At 42.0% G+C, this 26,698-nt stretch overlaps 1 protein-coding gene across 1 annotated transcript in view; it reads right to left on the reverse strand.

Annotated features, from left to right (window-relative positions):
* The window catches only part of LOC144723633 (centrosomal protein of 170 kDa-like), an 86,195-nt gene that overhangs the window by 51,175 nt on the left and 8,322 nt on the right, over positions 1-26,698 (reverse strand). The window contains 6 exon segments of the mRNA XM_078602517.1: positions 2,778-2,954; positions 7,264-7,417; positions 7,875-7,931; positions 9,385-9,465; positions 11,877-11,966; positions 25,120-25,281. Of these exon segments, the coding sequence (XP_078458643.1) occupies positions 2,778-2,954; positions 7,264-7,417; positions 7,875-7,931; positions 9,385-9,465; positions 11,877-11,966; positions 25,120-25,224 (664 nt within the window). The 5' untranslated portion in view covers positions 25,225-25,281.

Below are 26,698 nucleotides of genomic sequence, written 5' to 3' on the forward strand. Positions count from 1 at the left end.
GTAAACCGCGTGGGTTGACAGCTATGAAGTACTGCAAATAAACATTTCTTACCTCCAATTATCACGGTTGACTATGTAAGGTGCTAAAGAAGTTCAACATACATACATTCAAAGCAATCAAATGAATAACAGGATACACAATCAGTCACAAGAAAAAGGTATAACGCAATGCTAACAACTCAACATAAATGGTAGTATAATGATTCCACATCTATAGAGATGGGGAAAACAGCAGTTTTTGTCACTTAAACTTCCTTTGATTATAAAAACACTTTGTCACTCTACTAGCAGCCTGCTCATTAGCTAAAAGTCGTGTACCTACCGCTCGACATGACTGCTGGCCGGGCAGTGGTAATGAAGGAACTTGCTCAAGGTTTCTACTGTCTTGGGACGGAAGCTAAAAGCTGCTGTTTCGGAACCACGAATCTAAAGCAGGAAGCATTGATACACTGGGGCCCGATGCTGCGAAAAGGTAAACTATATGTACAGCGTGGTCCAGATGTCTTGTGATCTCTCAATTAACTCTGAACTTAATATTTCTTAAAGTAAGGGTTTATTAAAAACAGAAATGAATGCGCAAAAGAAAAAAACATGTTAGGGGTCAATTAATTGGACATCTGGACCACCCTGTAGAATACGTGTTCAGCGATTCTGCAGCAGAAGGGAGGCGAAAACAGGTTTTGCGAGATTGCGCGCTACCGTTTCTCAGCCACCACGTAATCATGACACTGCCGGGAATGCTGTCCGTCAGGTACACCCACCTGCACAGCTAAGCCCAGTCAAAAGGTTTGCTTTGGATACCAATTCCAAGTCAAATTTCGATTTAAAGCTTTCGTGACTGCAGGAATTCATCTTCTTGGTTCTTTCGGTAAAGTCACGTAGAAGGGAAGTAATAAAATAATAAAAACAAAACATAATAAAATAATAATAAAAAAACATAATATTATGTTTTGTTTTTATTATTTTATTACTTCCCTTCTACGTGACTTTACCGAAAGAACCAAGAAGATGAATTCCAAGTCAATTGCAGAATAGCTTGGAGGTGAATCATCTGAGTGCAATCCCTCTAAAATCCATTCATTGACCTGTCAAACACGCACTGTTCAAGGATAAATGTGATTACATATAAAACCTTGGTATATTTAATTGGTATATTTATTTAAGGGCCAAGTAATTTCTCAGGATGTGTAAGTACCAAGTTAATTGTCATAGGCAGTATTGATCTAGGGGTGTAAATTAAATATTCCTATGGCAAGAGAAATATGTCTCTGATACTTCACTTACAAGAAAATGGTACTTACTACAAGCCACTCATTGTCGTTATTCCAGAGGGATGATGGGCTGAGTCAACACTGGCTGTGATTGGAACCTTAAATGTTATGTTTGTAAAGCTATACATTTATGCAAACCGATTTTTTAAAAAGGTATCCTTATTAATATTCTAAAATCTTTAATGCAGCTCTCATTCTTGGAAAATAACCTCAATTTAAACCAAGAATTATACAAAACCTAGCACTGGCCATAGCAAATTTTGCTAATTTGAACACCGTTCAAATACATTTGTAATAAGGCATTCAATTCACTCTTTACTTGCAAGTTCAATTAACATTCTGAAATAAACTCAACCAATATGTACATGCAGAGTAGAACGTGCTGGCATAGTAGTCGGAACAATGTTGCAAGTTTATTATTAAATTCCCCTGCCTCTGTCTACCCAGCAATATAAATGAATAAATTATGTCAGTCAATCAGCAATCTGACTGTGGTGGGATAAAGTGTGGGTAGCTCTTACACGAAGTCTGGCCAGTGTAAATGAGGCCAAGGTAACCTCAGCAGGGAGGTCTCTCTCAAGCCCCGCTTACTAAAGGCCCTTTCTCCACCAGTGGCGCAAGCCAGTGGTTCTCAACATTTTTTGGCGACTGCCTACCTCGTTGATTTTTTATGCAACCGAGTTACCCCGCTTGACTGACCCAACATGGTTCTAAGAAATAAATGTATGAATGAACATACATTTTTTTTTTTTACCAATTGTCCATTTCGTGAGATATCGTAACTAGCTAGTAACTGCAAGTGAAGAAAAATATACATTCACCGGACGCTCTGCATCCGCATGCATGACGTAATTTGTTCGCGCTCGCTGGTTACCCTCGGAAACGACATTGCTTCCGATCAATGCGTTTAGAAAGTTATTTTATATAATTCTTGCTAACCATATGGATTAACATTGTATCGTAGTTTTATATTGGCAGATTCATACGTGATAACTCACCAATGACTCATGTATAATATAACTTCACACATTTATAATTCACTTCATGTACCCCCCCATGAGACATTGCCACATACCTCCAGGGATCCGCATACCCCAGTTGAGAACCACTGGCGTAAGCAATCAATTGGCAGGAATTGCCCCTTCACCTTCACCTTTTATGCAGCCAGCTAATCAAAATTGGAATCTCTTCTCAATTTACGGCAACTTGCCATCATATCGCAATTCAGTTCTGCACCTCTATCACGAAATTGGGACTCTAAAATTACCCCATCCGACGCCGATGCCAATGCCAATCGGGCACAACCAAACGTGCTCCGCGAACAATCTGTAGGACCTTGGAAGGCTTTGCAACTATTAAACAACCCACGCTACCACGGGGAGAGAGCCATGCAAACTCCGTATATACAGGTCGGGATCGAACCCACGACCTTCTGTCTACCAGGCAAAGTAGTTAACATCTCGCCACTGTGGCACCCCATGAAGAGGGTTATCGGGGCCATCCAACCTGCAAAGCTGTCGCTGGGCTGGAGGGCGAGCGCTGGCTCCGTGTGACCGTGGTCGAGCCTCGCGGGGGGATGGTCCCCTTCCTCGTGGGCTAACCCCTGTCCCTCGTTCTGACCCCACCAGGATGGCTGGCCGTAGAGCGGGGTCTTGTGCAGAGGGGGGGTGTTCGGTGGGTCTGCTGGGAGGCACGGCGCGGGCGCGTTAAATCGGTGTCGCCCAGACGTTCGACGGCGTTCACGGCCGCTGCGTCCGGCGGAAAAGGAATTCCGGCGCCCGTTTTGAAATGCGATGGCGCGTGGAACACGAAAGCGCAATGAAACACCATTAACAAGATATGAAAATCCAATATTTGTCAGGAGTGTATACTTGAAATTCTATTGAAAACTGCGCAAGGCCTTCAACCTTTTCAAAATTAAGGTCATGACAGCCAATGCCAATGGTGCCACCTCCCCTCATAATCTCTTCCTTCCTTATGCCATATTTCATATATGTTCCATCCAAATCTCCTACACGTGCTTTTGCAATATATGAGTTTATAAAGGAGCCAAAAAAACTAATCATTTTTTTTTCCACAAAATACATTTCATGTTCTACTCCTCATCAGAATCTTCTGTATTTAACAATCCACTGCTAGATGAAAACTTCCCCACCATCTCGGAACAATTTCCGTCTCTTACAAATTTTGCTATGCAACAATCCATCTTGCCCTTGTACACGAGCTAATCTCATAGCCCCATCTCCAATGTGGTATTATACTCGGTGTAATTCATTTTAAAATAAGTGTGAAAATTATTTGTGATTACAATGATTAATGAATGCTGGCTAGGGCAACACTGTTACATAGTCTACATCATGGGACCTCCTTTGCCAGTACCAAAATATGAGAATAGGTTTTTCCTCTGTTTAAAACAACTTAACACCTATTCTTGGTTCTTTCGGTAAAATCACGTAGAAATAACCAAGAATATGAATCCCTGCAGTCGCGAAAGCTTTAAATCGAAACGTAACACCTGTTTTGTTGCCAGATAAAAGGGGATAAACCTATTCTCACTGTTACATAGTCTTAGCTTGACCTCCTCTGTGTGTATATGTGTCTGATGTAAGAAGATGACAGCTGGCAAAAATGTAGCACAACCAGCAGAAGTGCAGTGGTGTGGTCGATTACAAATTTTAATTAAGAGCACTGTGATATTTTTTTTGGCACAATAACATTTCCAGAGTTACATATATAAAAAAAAGTCTCGTAAGCAGTTAAATTACTGTATGCCCAATCACACCTGTCAGCGCTTTGAAGTATGTTCACATCAATCAGAGGCACAGCTTCTTCTCAGTCCTGACACCCTGGTGTTTAGCACCAAATGTGTCTTAAGGAATTAATGGCAGGCGTTAAAACACCGAGGACTTTTAACTGCACTTAAAAACAAGCCGGCACGCAACGCACCCATGCCCACCACCGAAACACACATCAGAGGACCCTACAATCAGCTTTCAAATGGGTTTACAAGCACCAGGTCCGATGTGCGCGACATTACAGCCGGGGCTAGACTGCCTCGCAACTCGCAAAGTTATGTACGCAGTTGCCAAAACACTCCTCAAAGACTTTTGTCAAACAAAATGACCTTTACAATCTTGGTCAACTTACAGCTGAAATGGGCAAACAGAACTTTGTGGTTGTAGAAGGCAAAGACCCCCCCCCCCCCCCCCGTATAACCTTAACAGATTCTAGGGGCAAGTGCACAGCACATGAGGGGGTGGTTGGCCAACACCATGTCCGGCCGCCTTTGTCTCCCTAGTGGCGATGTTTACACACCGCGCCAGATACTCATTTAAGGCCGAGTCGACCTAGGGGAGGCCCAGGACCGGTTCAGTTAATCGTCACTGGTATTGGCCGTGAGCGGGAATCGAACCCAGGTGGCCAGGTTCGTAGCGCAGCACGCTCACCGCTACACTACCGCTCCCATACGGTTGTACACACACACACACATCCTTTCAATACACTTTGGCCTTAATGCTCACGGGTAACAGTTGCCAAGCGTTTAAGTATGCATGTATTATACGTGACAAAAGCACACAACAGGCATAACCAACAGGGGAGCATCCAAGGAGCGCTGCCTTTGCTGCATTATACATTCAAAGCAGAAAGTCTGTTAATTATTAACCTTTAATATTCATTCAAACGGAGGTAACTTTCAAATTAACTCAGTCGGCATGTCTGACCATGTGTGACATTATTTGCAGCAGCGTAATACTCGATGCTTGCTGTGTGATATATTACCGGCTTACAACTCACAAAAAAAAATGCACGTTTGAAAAAGGTTCAAACGCCATATTAAAAGACCAACTTCCATGCACAAATATTGTTCACGTACGGATAGTTCAATAACATGATCAGTGGCTTTGCATTAGGGACCGGATTTCAGCGATCTGACAAAGATAACTGTGCAGCTCAGCCAATTGTATTCGTGAATTTCATCAAATGCCCATACTTTGAGTGTGAAAAAAGAAAGAATGGTACTTATACATACACTGTAGGTTCAGCAAGTCTGCTTTGAGATTTAAACAATACCGAAAATGATTAACGATAATGGTGCATGCAAGGGTTATGGTTAGGTATAATCTTTTTCACAATCAATTGTGATTCACAGATATATGTTTGTTCACATGCAATCAAATGGCAGTCAAAATGTAAAGATGCCAAATCATTCGTGTGTATACACAGAGCCAACGATTGGCAAACAGCGGAATTAAACTGATCACTAGGACTAGATTTTGGGCAACAAAGCCGCTCATTGTATTTTTAACATTACAGAGCATTCACGCAAGCTCTTTCAGACATTACAAACACAAAGGGCTCTTCTTGTCTTGTATATACATACCGAGGCCGTGTGTCCCAGGCTGTCTGACATCGAGTTTGAAGGTTTGTTATTCAGAAAGAAATGCCTTAAATGATGTATGGACAAGTGCAGATATTATTGCACTCCAGACATCACCAAGACGTCACTCGCATGGGGTTTTAATTCGTCACCTGAGCTATGACCGAGTGCCTAACCATGCTTTGAAAGTATTTTTTTTTCTCATTAACCAAGCTTCAAAAACTCACGTTGGAAGAGCCCAGGACGCACAGCCAAGGTATGAATCGACAAGAACGGAGATGCATGTTTTTCGCACTGAAACACAATGAACATTGCTGTCCTGCCAAACACACCCACAATCCATCCCATTGCCGTGGGATGTTGCATAAGAGCGGGGTTTAATTCCCCCAGTCTGGCAAAACAACACCTCAAAACACATGCAGCTGCACGACCCTCTTAAGTCCGCGGTCAGAGACGCTGCGCAAAAAGAACCGAAGCTGGCTATCTGGCTATGTGGGCGAAAGCGTTTGCTCACACTGCATGATTGATAAATACACCGTCCAGTTGACAACCACGGTGGACTCGGCGCGATTTCGGGAAAGCGCTGCGTGTTGAAATATGTACTGCGCATACAAACAGCGCACTGTACATTCCATAAAAGCACAGTTGGAAATATAGTATTGGCGGAGATGAGCAGCATTCAATTGTCCCGCAATGCAACATCCTTTTCTTGCAATCAACTAGTCTAGGACTCCCAGGCACTATCCTTTCATGTGCCATCCACAACCCACCCTTTCTCCTGACTCTGCCGTACAATGCTGCACTGCAGTCTTAACACGAAGCGTGCATCTGTTTCTCAGCAGTGAGCCTCTCAATTCAATTATTTAAATCGTCAAACAAACCCTGAATATTTTTCATATGCGACCATCTGCCGACCGCCCACACTGCCATGCCATGTCCCATCAGGGGAGCACGGCCATCGTTTATAAAGCTGCTGCTGGTCCATACGGATGAAACAGGCTGCATGGTAATTGTGCTATATACACACACACACACTTACGTGGACAATGAAGGTACAGGAGAGAGTGTACTCGATCAACGCAATGTTTACGTTGGCTCGGTGCAACATTTAAATTGAATCAATGAACAGTTGAAATTGAATCAATGTGCTGGAAATAGTTCCAGGCACGGAACTGGTTTGGTTGTTCAAGCATCCATTGTGCGCACACGATGAATACACCACCTCACTGCCAAAAGCACACATGACTGGCACGTAAAAATAAGTATTTTTGAAACGTACTGAACACACACATCCTACACAAACGCTATACCACAACCGTTTTAATAAAAAAGCCTGAAAATACCTTTTTAACTGTGGAAGATGATCGTTACGACTTCGGATAAATGTACTGCCAGATATTAAACCCGTCCACCATCTATTCCTGACGAGTGCACTGTATATCTCATTGCAGGCTGTTACTATTACTGCCCGCCCGCGAGCGCGTTCAGTCACCCTCTTGACAGAAATGACATCACGCGCACACGCCACGCTCACCACCCCCCCTTACTTTAGTCACCACGGCCACGGCCAAGAATAATAGTGGCGCCACAAGGGTACGGATTGGAGGAACGGACCTGCAGACGCCTTATCGTCCGGCGCGTGGGTCTTCACGACGGCCTGGTACTGGGCGTGAGGCTTGCATGGCTCAGAGACGACGGCCGAGGTCTCTGGCAACCTCGCCTCAGCTGGCTGCGCTCCCAGCTGCAGCTGAATGGAGTACTTCTCGTGCTGAAACGTGTGTGCAGGATCACACGGGCATCACACATACGGCACACCTTTCTGACCACGGATGACATTTTATACATCATACCTATCAACATCGCCACCATCGTGTCAACTTGATTTTTGTACACGTGGTGCGCCTTCAATATCGTTTGACGTTTCCGCCGAAGAAAATGTCGCCTTGCGAATCAAGGCAATTAACCAGATTGAATAAAAATCCACAAGCGTAGGTAGCTAAATATCTCTTGTTGTTTTTGAAACATTATACCAACTTTTTTTGTTACATCAGTGACCATGAGCTCGAGTTTGTGTATACTTTAACAGCACAGCTGTAATACAGAGTGACTTTGGCAGCAAATTAAATACAGTCCATTTTCCAAAAGCTTTCGTACAAACAGATGTTCTCATATTACCCAATGTTACCATGCAGTGCATTTCTATTAAACAATGTGTGAGGTCTCACCTTCAAAGCTTCCTCTGGTACCTTGTGTTCAATCTTCTCAACAGTGTACAGATTAGGATGTGATCCTCTGTTAAGGGAACCGTCTTAACTCGTAAATGTGGCAGAATTGTTGCGTGGGGTTGGGCACAGCCTACAGCTAATATGTCAATACCGATGTACTGTACCTATGACACACCCAAAATATCATGACGCGATATTGAAGCATAGCATCTACAAAATTCCACCTTATAGGGGAAACGGCACAGCCCAGCATCTTCGGGTTCTAACAATGGAAACATCGGCATGCTCTACATTGTTTGAGAACCATACTCCCAATTTGCATGCCAATAGCGAGTGCATTCTTTAATTAGCATATTAACGAAGACGAGCGGCTGGTGTGGAAAGCGGGATTACCATTGTAATTTGAGGATTGGAGGTTAAAACAAATGGGTTTTTTTTCTCTAGACATGTGGACAACAGTGACCCACCTTAACCTTACCATAGCAATGTCACAACACCGTTTATGCACCGACTGAAACGTGTTCCATCGAAATTGACGAACACTTTTGGCAACCGTGGAATAACGTATGCTGGCCCAATCTTGTGATTGGGCCACAAACCTGCCATAAATGTATCCCAGCCAGGTGTATATAATAGTCTTCTGGTATCGAAGCTTTTTCAGAAATTGTTGCATGTCATTCAGGATCGGTGGGCGAGCTTCATATGCTTCACACTAGATTGACAGAATCTCCCTTCTGAGACACTACAGAAGTGTTAACAACTAGCCATTGTCAGGCTATTTGAATGCAACAGAGCCATAAGGCCCACACAGCTTGCAGATAAAAGAAAAGATTTCTGTTATTCGCTGCCATGAAAGTTTCCCCAGTTAGGGACACCCAATAAAATGGATTATTCTAATGTTCGTCCCGATTGCATGTACTATTTCAATGTCACCTTCATGGTAACTAAACAACACAGACGGGCAATTATTCCATAATGCCTCCCAATGCATGCCTTCCAATCTGCCAGCAAAGCCAAATTCTTACTATAAATGCAAAACGCCATGAACATCTGACATGCACTGCCGCGACATTGGAATGCTGGAAATTACTTACATCAAAACCAACTAGCCTACCAACCACAATAGCTGTTCATATTTCGGTATATTATACTGACGATTTGCATAGAACGGTTAAACTAAAACTAAATTACTTTTATTTTACCAGGTAAGGCCCACTGGGCTTTTCAGCTCTTTTTCAGATACAAACCTGGCCACAAATGATAGCTGAACGAAGTGGCTTATTATCTAGACATCTATAGCAGCCAAATACTCTAAATGCACGTTTCTCAATGTGGAGGGAAAAGCCGGAGGACCCGGAGAAAGATCCAAACGATCATGGGGAGAGAGACGCGCAAACTCAAAACATACAGGCGTTTGGGTCGGTTGTATACCAGGGCAAGGTAGTTAACATCTCGCCACGTGCTGCAAATAATGACTATTTGACAAAGACGCAATTTTACAAAAAAGGATATCGTAGCCAAACCTGATGGTGTCGTTCAACTTTAGAATGAGGTACGTGTGCTCCGGGATCCTGCTCTCGTTCACAAACGTCTGCAAGGGCAGCAAACCAAGTCAGTCCGCAAAGTGGAGGCTCAACGCGAGTGGCATTGCACAGCGAATGAAACGGATCACAGTATACAGAGCGCACTGGAATGGGGTGGGAAAGCCAAAACCTTGAAATGACATCTACGAGTAGCATGCAGGGGTCATCTATGATTAATTACGACACCAACTATTTACCCAGCTACAATGTGTCAAAGTTCAATGGTTTGGCTGCCATTCTGCCATGCAGATAATGTTCAAGTAGAGCAACCCACTGAGAACTCGTACAAATTACTTCTTAGTACATAGTACAGTAAAACCTTGGATTGCGAGTAACTTGGTCTGCGAGTGTTTTGCAAGACGAGCAAATTTTTTAAATACATATTAATTTGATAAACGAGCGAGGTCTTGCAATACGAGTAGTACGTGTACGCTTTGTCTGCCGAGCGTCACGTGATCACAACTGATATACGAGTGCTTTGGATTACAAACACGTTTCCGGAACGAATTATGCTCGCAATCCAAGGTTTGACTGTATCAGAAACCACTGTCGAAATAGTCGAGAGGAATGTCACATAAGCATGCATTAAAACCTCCAAAACTAGTTTAATTGGTGTGCATGAGCATGAAATCAGAAATATTACACATGTTGGAGTTGTATGAATACAAATGAATGACTCGTGTTCAATACAACGCAGCAACGACACCAACCTAACAGTGACTGCACACATTCGGTACATGATCACTATTTCATAATAATCACCACCTTAAAAATAAGTGCAACAAAGAACTACATACACATCTTGAAAAAAATATGTATAACATGGCATTCCTCCCAGAGCATTTCCCATAAGTAGGTCTCATTTAAAGGCTGCCTTTGCATTCTCCAAGCGTATCCCCACAGTGCTTCAAAACCTTTCATGTTGCGTGTTTGTGCTGCCTGGTGCATGACTATGACCTCTAGCACACACACACACGCACATATCACCACCACTTGGGAGAAAGAGCCAGCTGTGCATGTTGTGTTGTCCTGGCCACAACACTGCTCTTTGAGCTATTGCGAGTATTAAGGGACTTTGTGTATTTTGTGCATACTCTAACAGCAGTGGCAAGTGATATCATACATGGTCCTGGGTCTCCCCTAAGTCGACTTGGACTTAAACGAGTACCCTGGTGTGGTTTGTAACCATCAGCAATGGGGAGACAAAGGCGGCCAGGGGTGGTGCAGCTGACACCACCCCCTTATGCCAGCCTTAATAGGCACTTGCCAACAAAGCTTTCTCTTACAGTCTGTACGGCCTTAACTTTGTAGGGAGCAGTGGTGCAGTGGTAAGTGCACTGCCATATGAACCCATCAAGGTAAAGTTCAAATGGCAGCTATGACGAACATTCGTGGCAAGTGACATTAGGTCTTTAATGGGTACCTGGTGTGGTGTAGAAACAAACATCAGCATTAGGGTGACAAAGGTGGTTTGGGTGTGGTGCTCACGACAACCCAACCCCCCTTCGCACACTGTGCTGACCTTAATAAGAGTTCGCTAACAAGACTTGGCCAAATATTCTACAATGCTTGTTTTGGTTCAAGTGTTTGTGTGTGGGGAGCGACAGTGCAATTGGTTCGCATACTACGTTATGAACCTAAATATTCGTACTCTTTGGTTCTTTCGGTAAAGTCACATAGGTGAAAATAAAATTAAAATAATAAATAACTAAATACAGTAGAAGTTATTGTTGCTGTGGTTGTCCCACCTGATGACGGAAGCTTGCGTTGCCTCCAAAACGTCGTGATTTTTTTTATATATACTTTTTTATTTTCACCTACGTGACTTTATCTAAAGAACCAAAGAGTATGGATCCTTGCAGTCACGAAAACTTCAAATCTGGAATTAAATATTCGTGTCCGATTGCCAGTCGCAGCACACATCATTGGTTTGTGGGCATTATCATTTTCGCTGGGCCTCCCCGAGGTTAACCCAGCCGGTGTGATACGCGGGCAGGTGCGGTGTTGACCGTCTCACCCTCTCGTGCTTTGTCTCGGACCTAATAGATGCTCCCTAACTGCACATTCCCCAACAATCTTTAAAGCTGTATGGGGGGTATTTGTCTGTGAATAAGAAAACGAGAGTTCTATGAATATCAGGCTTTTTCCCCTTCCACAAAGGGCCTTCCAAGAAGAGACTGGCTCCATGCACCGAGAGACTATGGAAAGCCGATTCCATACGAAACTTGACAAGTCCCTCAGGATAGCAGTCAGGGTAAGAGGCATCGATGACTAAGCAAACAAACTCGCTTTGCATTTCTATGGCGGGGCTAATGGACAGCCTCAGCAGTAGAACAAAGGGAATGACACAGTTGGCAGAGCACAAGTTGGTCAAGTGACTTGATCACTGACTGTAATTATCAGGGATCACTCCCCTTACCCCATTGAGGCTGCCCAGGTCCATGACTTTGTGTTCGTCAGTGGCGGGGTCGTAGTTGACCACGGCGTGCTGTCTGTCCACGCTTCGGGACTGCGAAAGAAACAAAGGGCGAGGAAGTCAACAGCTGTCGATGGGGAACACTGCTTTTTAAAACACCTGTTTACAATCGTCACCAACAATTGGCAACAACATTTTCTCAAAGATACGCAAACACTGCCAAACATATCATCAGCTCCATTCTTGGAAATTGTGAATTTGGGGGGGGAGGGGGGGGGGGTCAAGGGTCGTTCGCAATTAACATCGTGAGGCACAAGTTTTTTTGTTCACGCATTTACTTAGTAAACGCTTCATTGAGTCGCATTGATTCTTACACTCGTGATACCCTCAACGGATTTTGTGCATGAGAATCGATGATTTACAATTTGTAACCCTGTATGACCTATTTGAAGAAACCCTGGAGCCATTTCATATGATACATAAACCACAGGACTCAAAAAATATAATCGTGACCAAAGTTGTGAAAGGCCACGTATGTTGCATGCATGTTGAACTTCTTTCGCACTGTACGCAGTCAATCGTACGATTACACTATTTTTAGCTATTATTATTTTACCAGGTGAGGCCCACTGAGCTATACATCTCTTTTTCAGAAGCAATGTGGCCACAAATTATAGCTCAACAAAGTGGCTCATCATGTGGAAATTTATAACAGCCAAATACTCGAAACACACGTTTCTAAATGTGGAGGAAAAAACCAGAGGACCTGGAGAAAAATCCACACGACCACAAGGAGAACGTGCAAATTCGAAATCCTGTATAAAACAGGCATCAGGGTCGGGATCAAACCCACAACCTCCTGAAAACCAGGCAAGGTAGTTAACATCTCGCCACCAGGGCGCCCATAGTTATAAATACTACTAGCTTTTTTACCCGTCCAAGGACGGGTGTATACTCTTTCGTTCTTTCGGTAAAGTCACGTAGGTGAATATAAATAAATAAAGCACGACGTTTCGATTGCAACACAAGCAATCATCAGGCGTGACAACCACAGCAAAACATTTTTTACTGAAGTGGGAGAGATGCCGGAGTTAAGGGGGGTTATATAAGTCAGGGGGAGGGGGGAAATGAGGAGAGGGGGAGCGTTGCGTGTGCGAAACGTCGTGATTTATTTCTATTTTTTTATTTTTTTACCTACGTGACTTTACCGAAAGAACCAAAGAGTATGGATCCTTGCAGTCACGAAAACTTCTAATCTAGACGGGTGTATGTTGCAGTAAATCTGAAATATTCAATAGAAAAATTATTCAGCTCATGATTATTAATGGAGGGGGGGGGGGTGGTTGCCCCATGTGGAGTGACGTCACCCGCTCATAATTATTAATGAGGGGAGGGGTGCGGCATGTGGAGTGACGTCTCCCGCTCATGATTATTAATGAGGGGAGGGGTGCGGCATGTGGAGTGACGTCTCCCGCTCATGATTATTAATGAGGGGAGGGGTGCGGCATGTGGAGTGACGTCTCCCGCTCATGATTATTAATGAGGGGAGGGGTGCGGCATGTGGAGTGACGTCTCCCGCTCATAATTATTAATGAGGGGAGGGGTGCGGCATGTGGAGTGACGTCTCCCGCTCATGATTATTGTGGAGGAGTGCGGCATGTGGAGTGACGTCACCCGCTCATAATTATTAATGAGGGGAGGGGTGCGGCATGTGGAGTGACGTCACCCGCTCATAATTATTAATGAGGGGAGGGGTGCGGCATGTGGAGTGCACGACCTTCTTGTGCGTTGGGGGGGGGGACTCTATTACAGTGACGTCACACACGAATGGAGCACTGTGCTGCGTAGATTTATTATTTACCGTCACTTTCTGTAAAGAAACGTCAAATTTGAAGTGACTTTACGTAATGCATTATTAAATTCAACACGACCTTCCTCTGCGTTATTGTAAAAATCCACCCACTCATGAATATTAATGAAGGGGTGGGCCTCATGTGGAGTGACGTCACGCGGGGGGGTGGGCCTCATGTGGAGTGACGTCACGCACAAGACAGACACATTCTTCTTCTTGGTTCTTTCGGTAAAGTCACGTAGAATGGAAATAATAAAATAATAAAAATTTAACATAATCAAATTATTCTCACGACGTTTCGGCCACAACGCAAGCAGCCGTCCTCAGGTGGAGAACAGGTCTGTCATTCAGACTCTGTCTTCTCGACAGACCTCGTCGTGAGAATTATTTTATTATGTTTTATTTTAATTATTTTATTATTTCCATTCTACGTGACTTTACCGAAAGTACCAAGAAGATGAATCCCTGCAGTCACGAAAGCTTTACATCGAAATAGGCACATTCTTGGCTTATTATAGTAGTAATAATCATGGACCTTCACTGCACAAAGACAGGCCAGCACTCCTCTGGCCTCTCCATGTGCTGTGAAAAAGGGCATTGCCTGTAACGTCGACTATAATATACTGTTTCTTTTTAAGGCAATGTTATGAACAAATGTGTTTTTTGTTGTTGTTTGTGCTTGTGCACCACTGCCAATGCAATGTCAAATCAGCTCAAAAGGTACACCGAGCCATAACTGCTGTTAACAACATACCCGGGACAACAGTGGACTGCAGTTTAATTATTATCTACGTTCCACTGGTGAAAATATTCAGTGGCAGTCATTATTCGTATCCCAAGGCTGAGTACATTTTCGAAATAATGTAATAATTGCTGTTCGAAAGGGTTTGGGTGAACCAGCGTACGCTACAATACATTTTTTTACGAAATTAAACGTACGCAAACTGGTTACTGGGTTTAAAATGATATATCAACATGTGACCTTCATAATTCCGTGCAAATATAATTGAGATATGAGAACGTGCACTTATTTCTCATCAACAGGACTGTACGATGTCACATGTCTTGCTGCGGGCTAACGAGAGGTATATGAGGATACGTGAAGAAGTCAGATCTGTGAACATCAATCGAAACTGATAAGTGATACAACCACGCACAAAAACTGAATTGAGGTGTGGGTGGTCAATTGATCGGGGCAGATTTGTGATGGCCAGCGATATGATGGATACAGAACAATTAGCAAATCGCCGATACATTTGGCACGCAATAGGAAGTGCAGTTGTATCGCTAACAATTACCCTGCCCAAATGTACTCACATTTTTCTTTCCCCACTGTACATGTAATCCAAGCCTCCTTTTTGAGTCCAATTAGCTCGCTTATGGCCAACTTTGATCTTAAATCGGCAGGAATCGTACGGCGTTAAATTCCTCACCCATGTAATCCTGACAGCTTTCCGAGAGATGAAAACTCACGTATGCCAAACAACTCTGAATCTAAGAAACAATAACCACCCCCCTCCTCCCCCACATTATGTGCTTAAACTGGCTGCTCCTGTTTATGGCGGCGGGGAACAGCTAAACCACCTGAAGCAACACCTAATGACTGGTGCGCATTACTCATTAGCAAAGAATTTGTATAAGACTGGCAACAGAAACACTGCACAGTGAATTCTGTTCTCTCTCCTCAAGCGATTTAACGCAAATTTAATGGTCGATTTCGATTTAAAGCTTTCGTGACTGCAGGGATTCATCTTCTTGGTTCTTTCGGAAAAGTCACGTAGAAGGGAAATAATAAAATAATAAAAATAAAACATAATAAAATACAATTCTCACGACGTTCCGGCCACAACGCAAGCAGTCGTCCTCAGGTGAAGAACAGGTCTTTCCGTTTAATTTTTATTATTTTATTATTTCCCTTCTACGTGACTTTACCGAAAGAACCAAGGAGATTAATGGTCGATGTTATTTAAACGCATCGGGGACCCTCCCGGCGTGCGTTCGGCTTGGGTTCCTTACCCACTTTTGCAATCAACGCTTGCGCGTACACGGCCACTCCCGGGGGGAGCCGATCGCAGCACGGGATTTTCAGCGTGCGGGCCTCCAACACAGCGGCACGTTACACGGAGCTTCTAATCCAAGCCGTGTTGGTGTGGATGACTCGCGTCGCATCTGCCAATGTAGCGACCGCCTATTTGAGTGATGGGCCCACTTGCTTCTTCTCATCGATGTTTATTCGCTGGTATTCTCGCACCCTAAGAAAATGCGGTCGCGCGTGTGCTTGTCCAATGCGGCGCATGTTACGTTGTAGCCAATAAACAAATTAAGGTGCATGTGTCGGCTCTCCGTTTAAAAATGACATTGTGTTTTTATTCCATTGGCTCATGGGTCACCCAGACCAATGTTTTCATTCAGAAATATTGTTCAAGTAACAAAACTTTTAATAGGTTACAATTTTATGTCCCATCAGCAGTCAAGCCCCTCAAGATAAGTACATTTTTTACTCAGATGGACACATTTTCATCAACTTATATGTCACCTATAATCTTATATGATGGCTGAAATAATGATTTAAGAACAGTGTTTAACTTGGGCCTACCTGTTTATGCATAGAAGTAAACATATGCTTATGAAATTGATATAAGTTCACGCACATGCATTTACATCATTACATTACTATCATGGGAATATGCCAAAACTAATCAACAATACCAGGAAAGTAAAATGTAGCACCATGTCAATGAACATCTCAACACAGAGCTGAGTGTTATTGATGGAACCAACACGCAGCTCATCAGCTAAATAAAAGCACCATGCCTACGCACTGGAGTAAATAAAGTAATCGGGGATATTTTTTGCAAAAACGTACAAATAAACACATTCCTGCGGAGGGAGCTGGTAGGAACGTTGGGTTGCTCGGTCAATGGCCAGGGTCAACGGCGGCGTGGTGTATTCCGCAAATATGCCCGACTGTGAGGACGGGCACAAGCCGGCGTGAGTAGGTTAAACGTTGAGTTTTATAAGAGTACCACGGGGTGACCAGCCCCTCCCTCCCCACCCTGCCCCTCCCTGCACTACGGACGGACACAATAATCCCCTGTGGGCTGGTGTAACCAGGAGGTTCCTACCACACGATTAGCAGTTAACCACATTGTTGAAAAATCCATTATTGTATTGCACTACTGTACTTCTGACCTCCAAAGTCTATGCACCCCCACCTTCACAAACCCGCCAATGACGCTGGGTCATTGTGGGCAATCAAATAAACCCTGAAACCCACACAGAATGGGGTGGCTGTCACACAGCAGGCGATTTACGCATGTACATCGTAATACAGGAGAGTAAGTACCTATTCACTCTTGCCCTCTTGATATTTGCGCAAAACAAATTACCTGCTGGCTTATTTGCAGAAGAACCACACTGCATTTTGGTTTGTTCACTTCCCCCTGCCTGATGGCAGATAAGGACCCGAACAAAAAAGAAAAACCTCACTTGTCACTTATTAACTCAATCCACACTTCAAACAGGCAACCTTGGAGACGGTCTCCAAAGACTGAATCAAATATGAGCTGTGGGTTCATGCTTCACGGCAGCTGACTGTGCTGAAATGTGCAGCTGTCCCGCTGCACGGGAAGGCACAACGCCATCACACCGGAGCGTGCGCAATTAGCGGTGGCCGGGACTGAATATAACGTTTAACTTGGAGCGCATTTAACCGTGGAATAACAATGTAAAAGAGCCTATTAAACCCATAAACCTTAAATTGTCGTGCTTTACATTCATGGTGTTTGTATAATGACAATGGGATGATTTGTGAATCGCCCAAATGAGTTGTTTACAAAGTTCACCCTGTGATGTCAGCTTATTTGTGTTGAACAAAACACAGACTACGGATCTACCCTGTATCCTTAGCGACCTAGTCACTTTGTTTAATACCACATCCATCATGGGATGACATAAATGCCTACTTTTCGACAGTCTTTATGCTTTTATATAATAGATTATCCAGTACTGCAATTTAAATGCTACAATGCAGATTCCTGGGGAATATAAGTAAGAAAAGAAGCATACACAACACTGCATATCTCTTCTTGATGACGTGGTAGAACGCTTGTGTTGCGTCGTAGTTTTTTGTTAATTTCTTTGAACCTATCTACGTGACTTTACCGAGAGACCCAAAGAATACGAACACTGCATATATATGAAAAATAAAAATACATGAAGCTAGTTGGGTGGCTCAGAGGTCAGAGCAATGAGTTTGTACCACAGAGCGAGAACCATAGGTTTGAATCAGGGTAGCCGCCTATGAATAAACCAGATTCTCAAATTTAAGTCCATGGGCCAGAGCAGAAATTGGTAGCGCAGAAGGTATTTTTGGTTTAGCGTTGAGACTGGAAGGTCGTGTTTTGTCGTTGCTTGTGCTCCGAATTATGACCCAGTGGTATTAAAGAATCATGGCATCGTCCCCTGTTTTGGCCTGTAACTATATGGATACATTTATACGGCTAATAAGGGTGAATTACTTGATATGCCACTTTTTTTAAAAATGGTTAGCACTTAATTCACTGTTATTGGTGCCATAAATAAATGGGAACCACTCTTGTTATGATGCCACGTCAGGTGGTGCTGACAAGTCGATTACCTTGTTTTTGGGTTCATAATTAGATGGACTTATGCTGGTCACTAATAAACGCACACATCGTATTTAGTTTTCTCTCTCAATTTGGCAAAATGACAGCTATGAGAATAAAAAATATATAAGTTTTACAGCCATGCACTCAACATTTACATTCAGCAGGGCTACGGGAAAGTGGAGCCACCCCATAGTATGGATAAGAGATTCCTGTATTGGTAGAATGCTGAAATGATACGTCATCTAATTATATGGTGGCAACAACACAATTTAAAAACAATTTTCAAGGATAAACTAAATTGTGGTGCAAAAGTGTCTATAGAATGGTGTTCAAACCATTACTGTGGGTATAACAAACTGTCAATATCTTCATGGTGGCCTAATGAGCATCAATACCATCTGTTCAATTACTGCACCTATCCATGTATAAAATGTTAGTCAAGGGGTAGGCACCTGATTCTATAAAAAAAACCAAAAAAAATGTTTATTAACTGCTTGATTTACATTGTAGCCATATTCCATCCGAATATATTATTTGTTTCTTTCGGTTAAGTCACGTCTAAAGATAAAATAATAAATTAAATTAAATAATAGAATACGACGTTTCGATTGCAACACAAGCAATCATCATCAGGTATAATGAAATAGCGACATAAAATCTAACCAGAAAACTATAGACAGACATATTAGCAGACAGATATCACCAAGATACATAGAGAGAGCAACACAGGTAACTTGGTGATATCTGTCTGCTAATATGTCTGTCTATAGTTTTCTGGTTAGATTTTATGTCGCTATTTCATTATACCTGATGATGATTGCTTGTGTTGCAATCGAAACGTCGTATTCTATTATTTAATTTAATTTATTATTTTATCTTTAGACGTGACTTAACCAAAAGAAACAAATAATAATTCCTGCAGTCACGAAAGTTCTAAAAATTAAGATCCATCCGAATAGTCCTCTTGCTCGATATGGAGTACTAATCAGTATGCAGCAATCCCCCACTATAAGTCGCTACATTAAGCGATGTTTCGCTTGTACATTGTCGATTAATTAGGGAACATATTTCAACATAAATGTTGTCGCGTATGTTATATAAATAAAAATGTGCAAAAAAATTGTCGCACATTTTTTTTTTACGAGGAACGCACGTTGTGATGAAATGCCGTACTGTACGTGCATAATGCGTACCACCGAAAATCCCTACACCAAGGTGGAGAGAGTTTCCTCCACGTGGCAGAGGGAAGCTGGAATAGACAATGTGGAGGAATCGGCCATGGTGGAGTTTCTTGAGTCACATGGTGAGGAACAGTCAACGGAGGATCTGATGCAGCTGGAACTAGCTGAGGAAGAGGCCGATTAAATGATAGCACCACCACCACCACGAATATCAACTTCAAAAGGGTTGCTAGAAGCATTGATAATTTGAAAACAGTAATGGAGATCTTCAGAGAGGATGTCCCAAACCGAGAACGCAGCTCTTGAGTTACTAGGACGAGTGGCATTCACTGCTCAAAAAGGAGCTGTCGTACCAGGAGAAGAACAATTCTGCGCAGCTTTCTTTGGCTGACTTTTTTTTTTAACGTTCTGCATTAAAGCCACAAAGTCCAGAAGAGAACCAGCTTCTTCCTCTGGTGAACATTCCTATTGCTCCAGCTTCAACATGAGATGAAGAGGAAAGTGATCCAGCCCCCTTTGTCTGCATGGCTCCACCAACTGCCCACCCCAAGAGGCCTCGCTCACCAAGCTCTTAAAACATTTATGGTAAGTTTTATGCGAATTATTTGTACGTATCATTAGTTCAAATGTAAGTCGGCAAGGAACAACAACCCCCGATTTCAACATTAAGTAGATGGGACATTAGAGTACGCCGTACATTCTACATTAGAGCTCGCTTTAAATAATGTTGCGTTACGAAGCATTTCCCAAGAACGCATCCCTTACGTATCAAAGCGAGGGATTCTTGTATTACAGTATAATCTAAAAATGATCTGCAAACACAATTTATTTGAAAACATGAATGTTCCCATACTTAGGTTTTTTCGGTAAAGTCACGTAGGTAAAAAATAAAAAAATAATTTACTGTATCACTTGATACAGTAATTTAGCTGTGACGGTCCCACCTGATGACGGAGACTTGTGTTGCCTCCGAAACGTCCTGATTTATTATTTTATTTCTATTATTTTTATTACTTATTTTTTTACCTACGTGACTTTACCGAAAAAACCTAAGAGTATGAATCCTTGCAATCTCGAAAGCTTCAAATCTAGAATGAATGTTCCCGATTTCCATAAAACGTTACGATACGTAACGACCGTGTTCACAATGCAGAGAAGAACATTATTACATTATTAAAATTCTATTTTTATACAAAGTCTGTCCCGTGCTTCCACTGTATCTCAAATTCTCCCTATAATACGACCCATTTTCAGCAGAAGCTTTTATGGGATTAGTGATGTGATTTGCCTGTTACAGCCGGTAAAATAAAATCTGAGGGAAATCTCACTTCAGGTGAGTGAACCTCAATTTATAAACAGGATCCTGTGATCGATTCAATTAACTGGTTCAAAAATAGCAGCAGCAACAAACAATCTAGCAAACTGTAATATATATTAAACAAGTAATGTAAAATAAAATCTATAAAAAAATACTGAACAGTATTTGCCCCAGTACAATACTGCATTGTTAATCCGAGGAATGTGCGATGCAATCAGTTCAGATTCTGCCTGTTTGACAACAGTGCATGAATTTGCGAGACTCTTAAGCGTTTGGGGACATTTGCATTCATTCAGGGAACACTGGTATAAGTAGCTTGGCAGAAACGGTGGCCTGACAGGGGTAAATCCATTGCACTCGATCATGGAAATTAGATTTGCAGTCCAATTATGTTTGGATTTTGCAATAGAAAAAATAAGCCTTGAGCGCAAGCTCAGATTGTTGGGCATTATTACGAGGCATGTAACGGTTCACCTCACTGCTGCCGCGATTTGATGAAATGTCAGAATGTGCATCACAAATCGATTCAAGCAGCAAGTTTGTATCTTGCTTGTATCTTCTGTACTGTGTGTGATGTGCTACGTCCCACTGCACTGTCCAGTACCATGGATACTCTCCAATTCATTTTCTGTATGTCGTACATTCTACTAACCACCACCCTTTAAGGATCATTTGCATACAATTTGGTGATATCAAAATATATATTATTATATGCATGATGCAATATATGTATCATGAACATTAAATGTTGGTTAAATCGATGACTTGATATATCTGTACATGCCTATTTATTACTATCATTAGACTGAGCGATTTAAGAGATTACGACCGATTATTAGGCTCAAGATATTAGTGCACGCGTCAAATTGGGCATGCAAGAATAATTTACGGGTCATGAAAATCATAGGCCGACAGGGTGGTGAGATGTTGACTATCTCGCCTGGTACACAGGAGGTCGTGGGTTCAATCCCGACCCTGATCCCTGCTGTATATTTTAAACTTGCATGTTCTCCCTGTGGTCACGTGGAGATGTTAACTACCTCGCCTGGTATACAGGAGGTCGTGGGTTTGATCCTAACTCTGACGCCTGCTGTATGTTTTGAGCTTGCGTGTCTCTTTCTCTCTCCCCATGGTCGTGTGGATTTTTCTCCGGATCCTCCGGTTTTTCCTTCCACATTTTGAAACGTGCATTTAGATTATTTTCCTGCTATAAATTTCAACATGATAAGCTACACTTTTCTGAGCTATCATTTGTGGCCAGGTCGCCTCTGAAAGAGCTATATAGCTCAGTGGGGCCTTTCCTAGTAAACAAAAAAATGTGAATGATACAGTCAGACAAATTGAGAAAAAGAGGGCCAAAAACTTAACTTCCAAGGCAGACCATACAAATAAGAGAATAGAATTGAGACGAAAATATCTTGTCCGGACGGATTCTCTGGTCGTTTGAATAGACGAATGTTAAACTCTTGTTGACTTGAATTGACTTTATTTTAACGGCTTCTCGTATGCGTGAGAGGAGTGTGGTCATCATTGCAGGGCGAAGGGGTTTAAAGTAACGGTGTGCTCTTTTCTCCTGAAGTTACCTCACACGCCACACCACAACTATTTTTACAGAGAAAAGTAATGCATTCTTCAATCAAATTACAACCCCTGAAGCTTGACATTTCATCACATTGTAGTTAAAGTGAAGCATTAAATGCCTACCAAGCATAGGCAGTAAATAAATCAATCTCTGGCACCATGGCAACATGTTGTAATTATAGCCATCTGCACGAATTTCACTGCTGAAATGGGTTATTATTCACATCCCAATCTCGTAAAGCAATTGGTAATGAGAGTGGACAATTTTAGCATTTACCGAATTAAATATTTGTTTCCAAGCAGTCAAAAAAACGTGACAAGTCATGTAATGCATACCTCCACCATACGAGCCACCATTAAATTATATTTAGCTGTTAAAGTGGTTAAACGCATCAACTATGTGAGAGATGCAAGTGTGGTATATTCTCCATAGGTAAAACTATTGCTCAAATGCTTGAAATGTTCTTTCGTAATTACACATGATGAACACGAAGCTAGGTGGTGCAAAGCAGTTGACTACGTACGTTGCGAAAGAAGCTCAATATACATACATACATAGCTATTCTTGGGTCTTTCGGTAAAGTCACGTAGATAGGTTCAAAGAAAATAACAAAAAAACTATGACGTTTCGATCGCAACACAAGCAATCGTCATCAGGAGAAAAAAATTAACCCGTAAAAACAAAGTTTTTCACTATAAATCCTTTATATGCATGGCGCTAGAGTCCTCTCGTCCTCTGGCTTGAGATGGCTGCCACCTATGGGTCAGATGATTGCCTGCCACCATTAAGCAATTGGTAATTAAATATAATTTATTTTTTCCTAAAAAGTGTAAAATTTAGGAATTTTTTTTCACGAAAATAAATTGTCACGCACAACGAGTCTGTGTGCAAAATGTCAGCTCGATTGGATCACGGGAAGTGGGTTAAAAAACGACCGAAAGATTTGCACGGTCGTAAGCGCGCAAGCAAGTGAACTTAATATGAAGAATTTAAAAAATCCTTTATATGCGTGGCGGCTAGAGTCCTCTCGTCCTCTGGCTTGAGATGGCTGCCACCTATGGGTCAGATGATTGCCTGCCACCATTAAGCAATTGGTAATTAAATATAATTTATTTTTTCCTAAAAAGTGTAAAATTTTGGAAAAAATTTCACGAAAATAAATTGTCACGCACAACGAGTCTGTGTGCAAAATGTCAGCTCGATTGGATCACGGGAAGTGGGTTAAAAAACGACCGAAAGATTTGCACGGTCGTAAGCAAGCAAGCAAGCACGCAAGCAAGCAAGCGAACTTAATATAAAGGATTTAAAAATAGCGGGAAAGCTGCTGAGGCAGGCTGTTTTAAAGGTTTGAAATGGGTGTAGCCCAAGGGTCATAAGCGAAGTGGGCGGGGCGAGTGATGTTAAAGTGAGAAATTTGCATGTAAATGTAAGATCAGAGAGCTGATGACGATTGCTTGTGTTGCGATCGAAACGTCATAGTTTTTGCGTTATTTTTTGTTATTTTCTTTGAACCTATCACGAAAGCTTTAAGCAAAGATTCATACATACATAGCGTTAGAAAGCTCAACTAACAATCAGATGATTACAAGTTAATATCCCAATCAGAAATAGATTGAGCCCATGACACCTGTGGGGTTGGCAAAGTGAAGAGCACATTGAGAGATATCACAATGGCGCCGACTTGGACAAAAGCTAAAAACTGTGCAAAGAAACATGAATGGATGCAAGCTTGGAATTACAATGCAAGACGGAAAGCGGACCACAAGGATTTGAGGACGCAATTTAGAAACATCCGAATGACTTAACGCTTTTCGGTTCTGATGATGTACGTGTACGCCATCAAAATGAAACCGGAATTTAAAAAATAAAATAACATTTTCGGTACCGAGGTTCCCACAAGGCCATGTGGGGAAGGCGTGTGGCACAGTTTGGTGTCAGCTGTAGTCATGTCGCTACAGTTCTCAGCGGTGAGTACAATGTCTTTTAAATAAAATTAATGCCGAGCCGCTTGCATGTTCCAAGATTCAGAGGTGAACAAGACCCACCTGCAGCTTGCGGACGTCTCAATGGGAAAAGGTTAATAAAAGCCGGCGTGGGCAGAACATCGCTAGACAAGGATGAGGGCCAGTGGTCGAGACGAAAGCCGCAGTTGCAGCCAAGGGAGGGGAAAGCGTCCGAGATGACCGATCAAATCAGCTCGTGCACAGGTGCTCGAGAGACAAAGAGAGACAGCGACGACGGCTTGGGAAGGCCTTTATCCAGCACTGTATTGATCATGGCTGATGATGACGGTGATAGATGCAGTGATTTCGATTTAAAGCTTTCGTGATTGCAGGGATTCATCTTCTTGGTTCTTTCGGTAAAGTCACGTAGAAGGGAAGTAATAAAACAATAAAAAATATATATCAATAAGAAAATGATATTTAATTATTATTTTATTTTTCCATTTTATTTTATTATTATATTATTTTATTATGTTTTATTTTTATTATTTTATTACTTCCCTTCTACATGACTTTACAGAAAGAACCAAGAAGATGAAAGATGCAGTGATTTTAAGATAAGATCCGGGAATTTCAGTATGCCGGTATAAAGATTTGTATGATAGATTTGTTTTGGCCCACCAGAATAGCCTTCCCATTGCCTGCGGTCATTGGATTCACGAGAAGGGCCTGAACCCACCTGCAGCATGAGCTCGCACTCGTCACGCCCGACGAAGATCATCTCCTTGGGCAGCCGGTTGCGGGTGCCGCTGCCCGCCACGAGGAACCACGACGTGACGCTCATCCTTGCTCCGCCGCCTCGCCACGCACGACCTGGGGACTCGTCCTCATAAAAAAAACACTGCCCAGACGCACAGGGCGTGGTGTCCAGGTCAGAATAAAAAAAATTAAATCCTTCAGCTTTCATTGGTGCAAAGCAAGCAGCCGTCATATAAAGCGTCTGCCCACATGCATGCAAACAGTAGGTACACAGTGCCCGGTAGAAACATCTGCGTGTCAGCAGTGGTGTTGGACATCAGAATTCTGTGCACGGATTTGATCTACTTAAATTGAGTGGTTTCATTTTTTAATATATATACGTTTGGCGGCATGCTATTGTTTGAGGGCATGTTCAAATTTGTTAATTAGGTTTGTTAATTTTAATTTGCCGACTGATTTATTTTAAATAACAGTTGTCATTTATGTACTATATGCAACAAAACATTAGTAGATTATATTAAACGTAAAATCATATATTTTTTAAATGCCAGTGACATTACAGTTTATACAAGAATCAAATGTATATCAAACAATAAATAGTTTGATAAAGCATTGAAAAAAATCACACACCGAATTAAATGCAAAATATATGTAAAATAGAGAGCCACTTTATGTGTGAAGAGGAAAAAGCTGAAAGCATCACAATTTAAGCCGCAAATACGGCTTTAACACACAGTATGGTAACAATACATTATAATAACAGTATCAATGAAAGCACTTAAATTGATTAAAGTGAGCATCATATTAAAACATTTATGTTTATTACTATTTATGGTTTACGATTCAAAACTGCACTATTCCCATTATTACTGGGCTCCAAAAGACGGTCCCTTACATGACGAGGGAAAATGTATGCGTGCCCACAAGGGACCACTGCATTTTGTGGTTGTTATTGATGGCAGGTCTACACATTCAGGTTTTTTTTTAGATAGGTTTAAAGATTTCCTGTTAAATTAATCCACGTCAACGTTGATGTCTGGTGTGGCTGTTACATTACAGAAGGAATTTTTTTTAAACACATATTTGATCAATACAGTACTGACATGTTTGCCACAAATAGCTGCCCTACCAAAATGAACACGGGAATAAGCCATGTGCAGAACAAACGTTGGCAGCGCATTCATAAATGTAACCGTTGAGCAAGGGTAACAGATTAACCAGTGAAAGAATGATTACGTTAATTTCTTCGGGTAACTACTTTTAGTGAACTCGCTCTACTGTACATCGCACTGTTCCATACAAGGAATAAACAAATATTTCTACCAATAAAATGTTTTCACCGTACCGTAGAGTCAATGTTTTAATTTGGCGTGTAGCAGTTGATTTTTATATAACAATACACGCATAACATTGTGCATGTGCGAATTATTTTCAATCTTGATTTGAAGCTTTCGTGACTGCAGGAATCCATACTCTTTGGTGAAAGTCACGTAGGTAGAAAATAAAATAAATCACGACGTTTCGGGCGCAACACAAGTGTCCTTCATTAGGTGGAAAAA

This window comes from Lampetra planeri, chromosome 18 (genome assembly GCF_965212315.1).
Source record: "Lampetra planeri chromosome 18, kcLamPlan1.2.h2, whole genome shotgun sequence".
Taxonomy (NCBI): domain Eukaryota; kingdom Metazoa; phylum Chordata; class Hyperoartia; order Petromyzontiformes; family Petromyzontidae; genus Lampetra; species Lampetra planeri.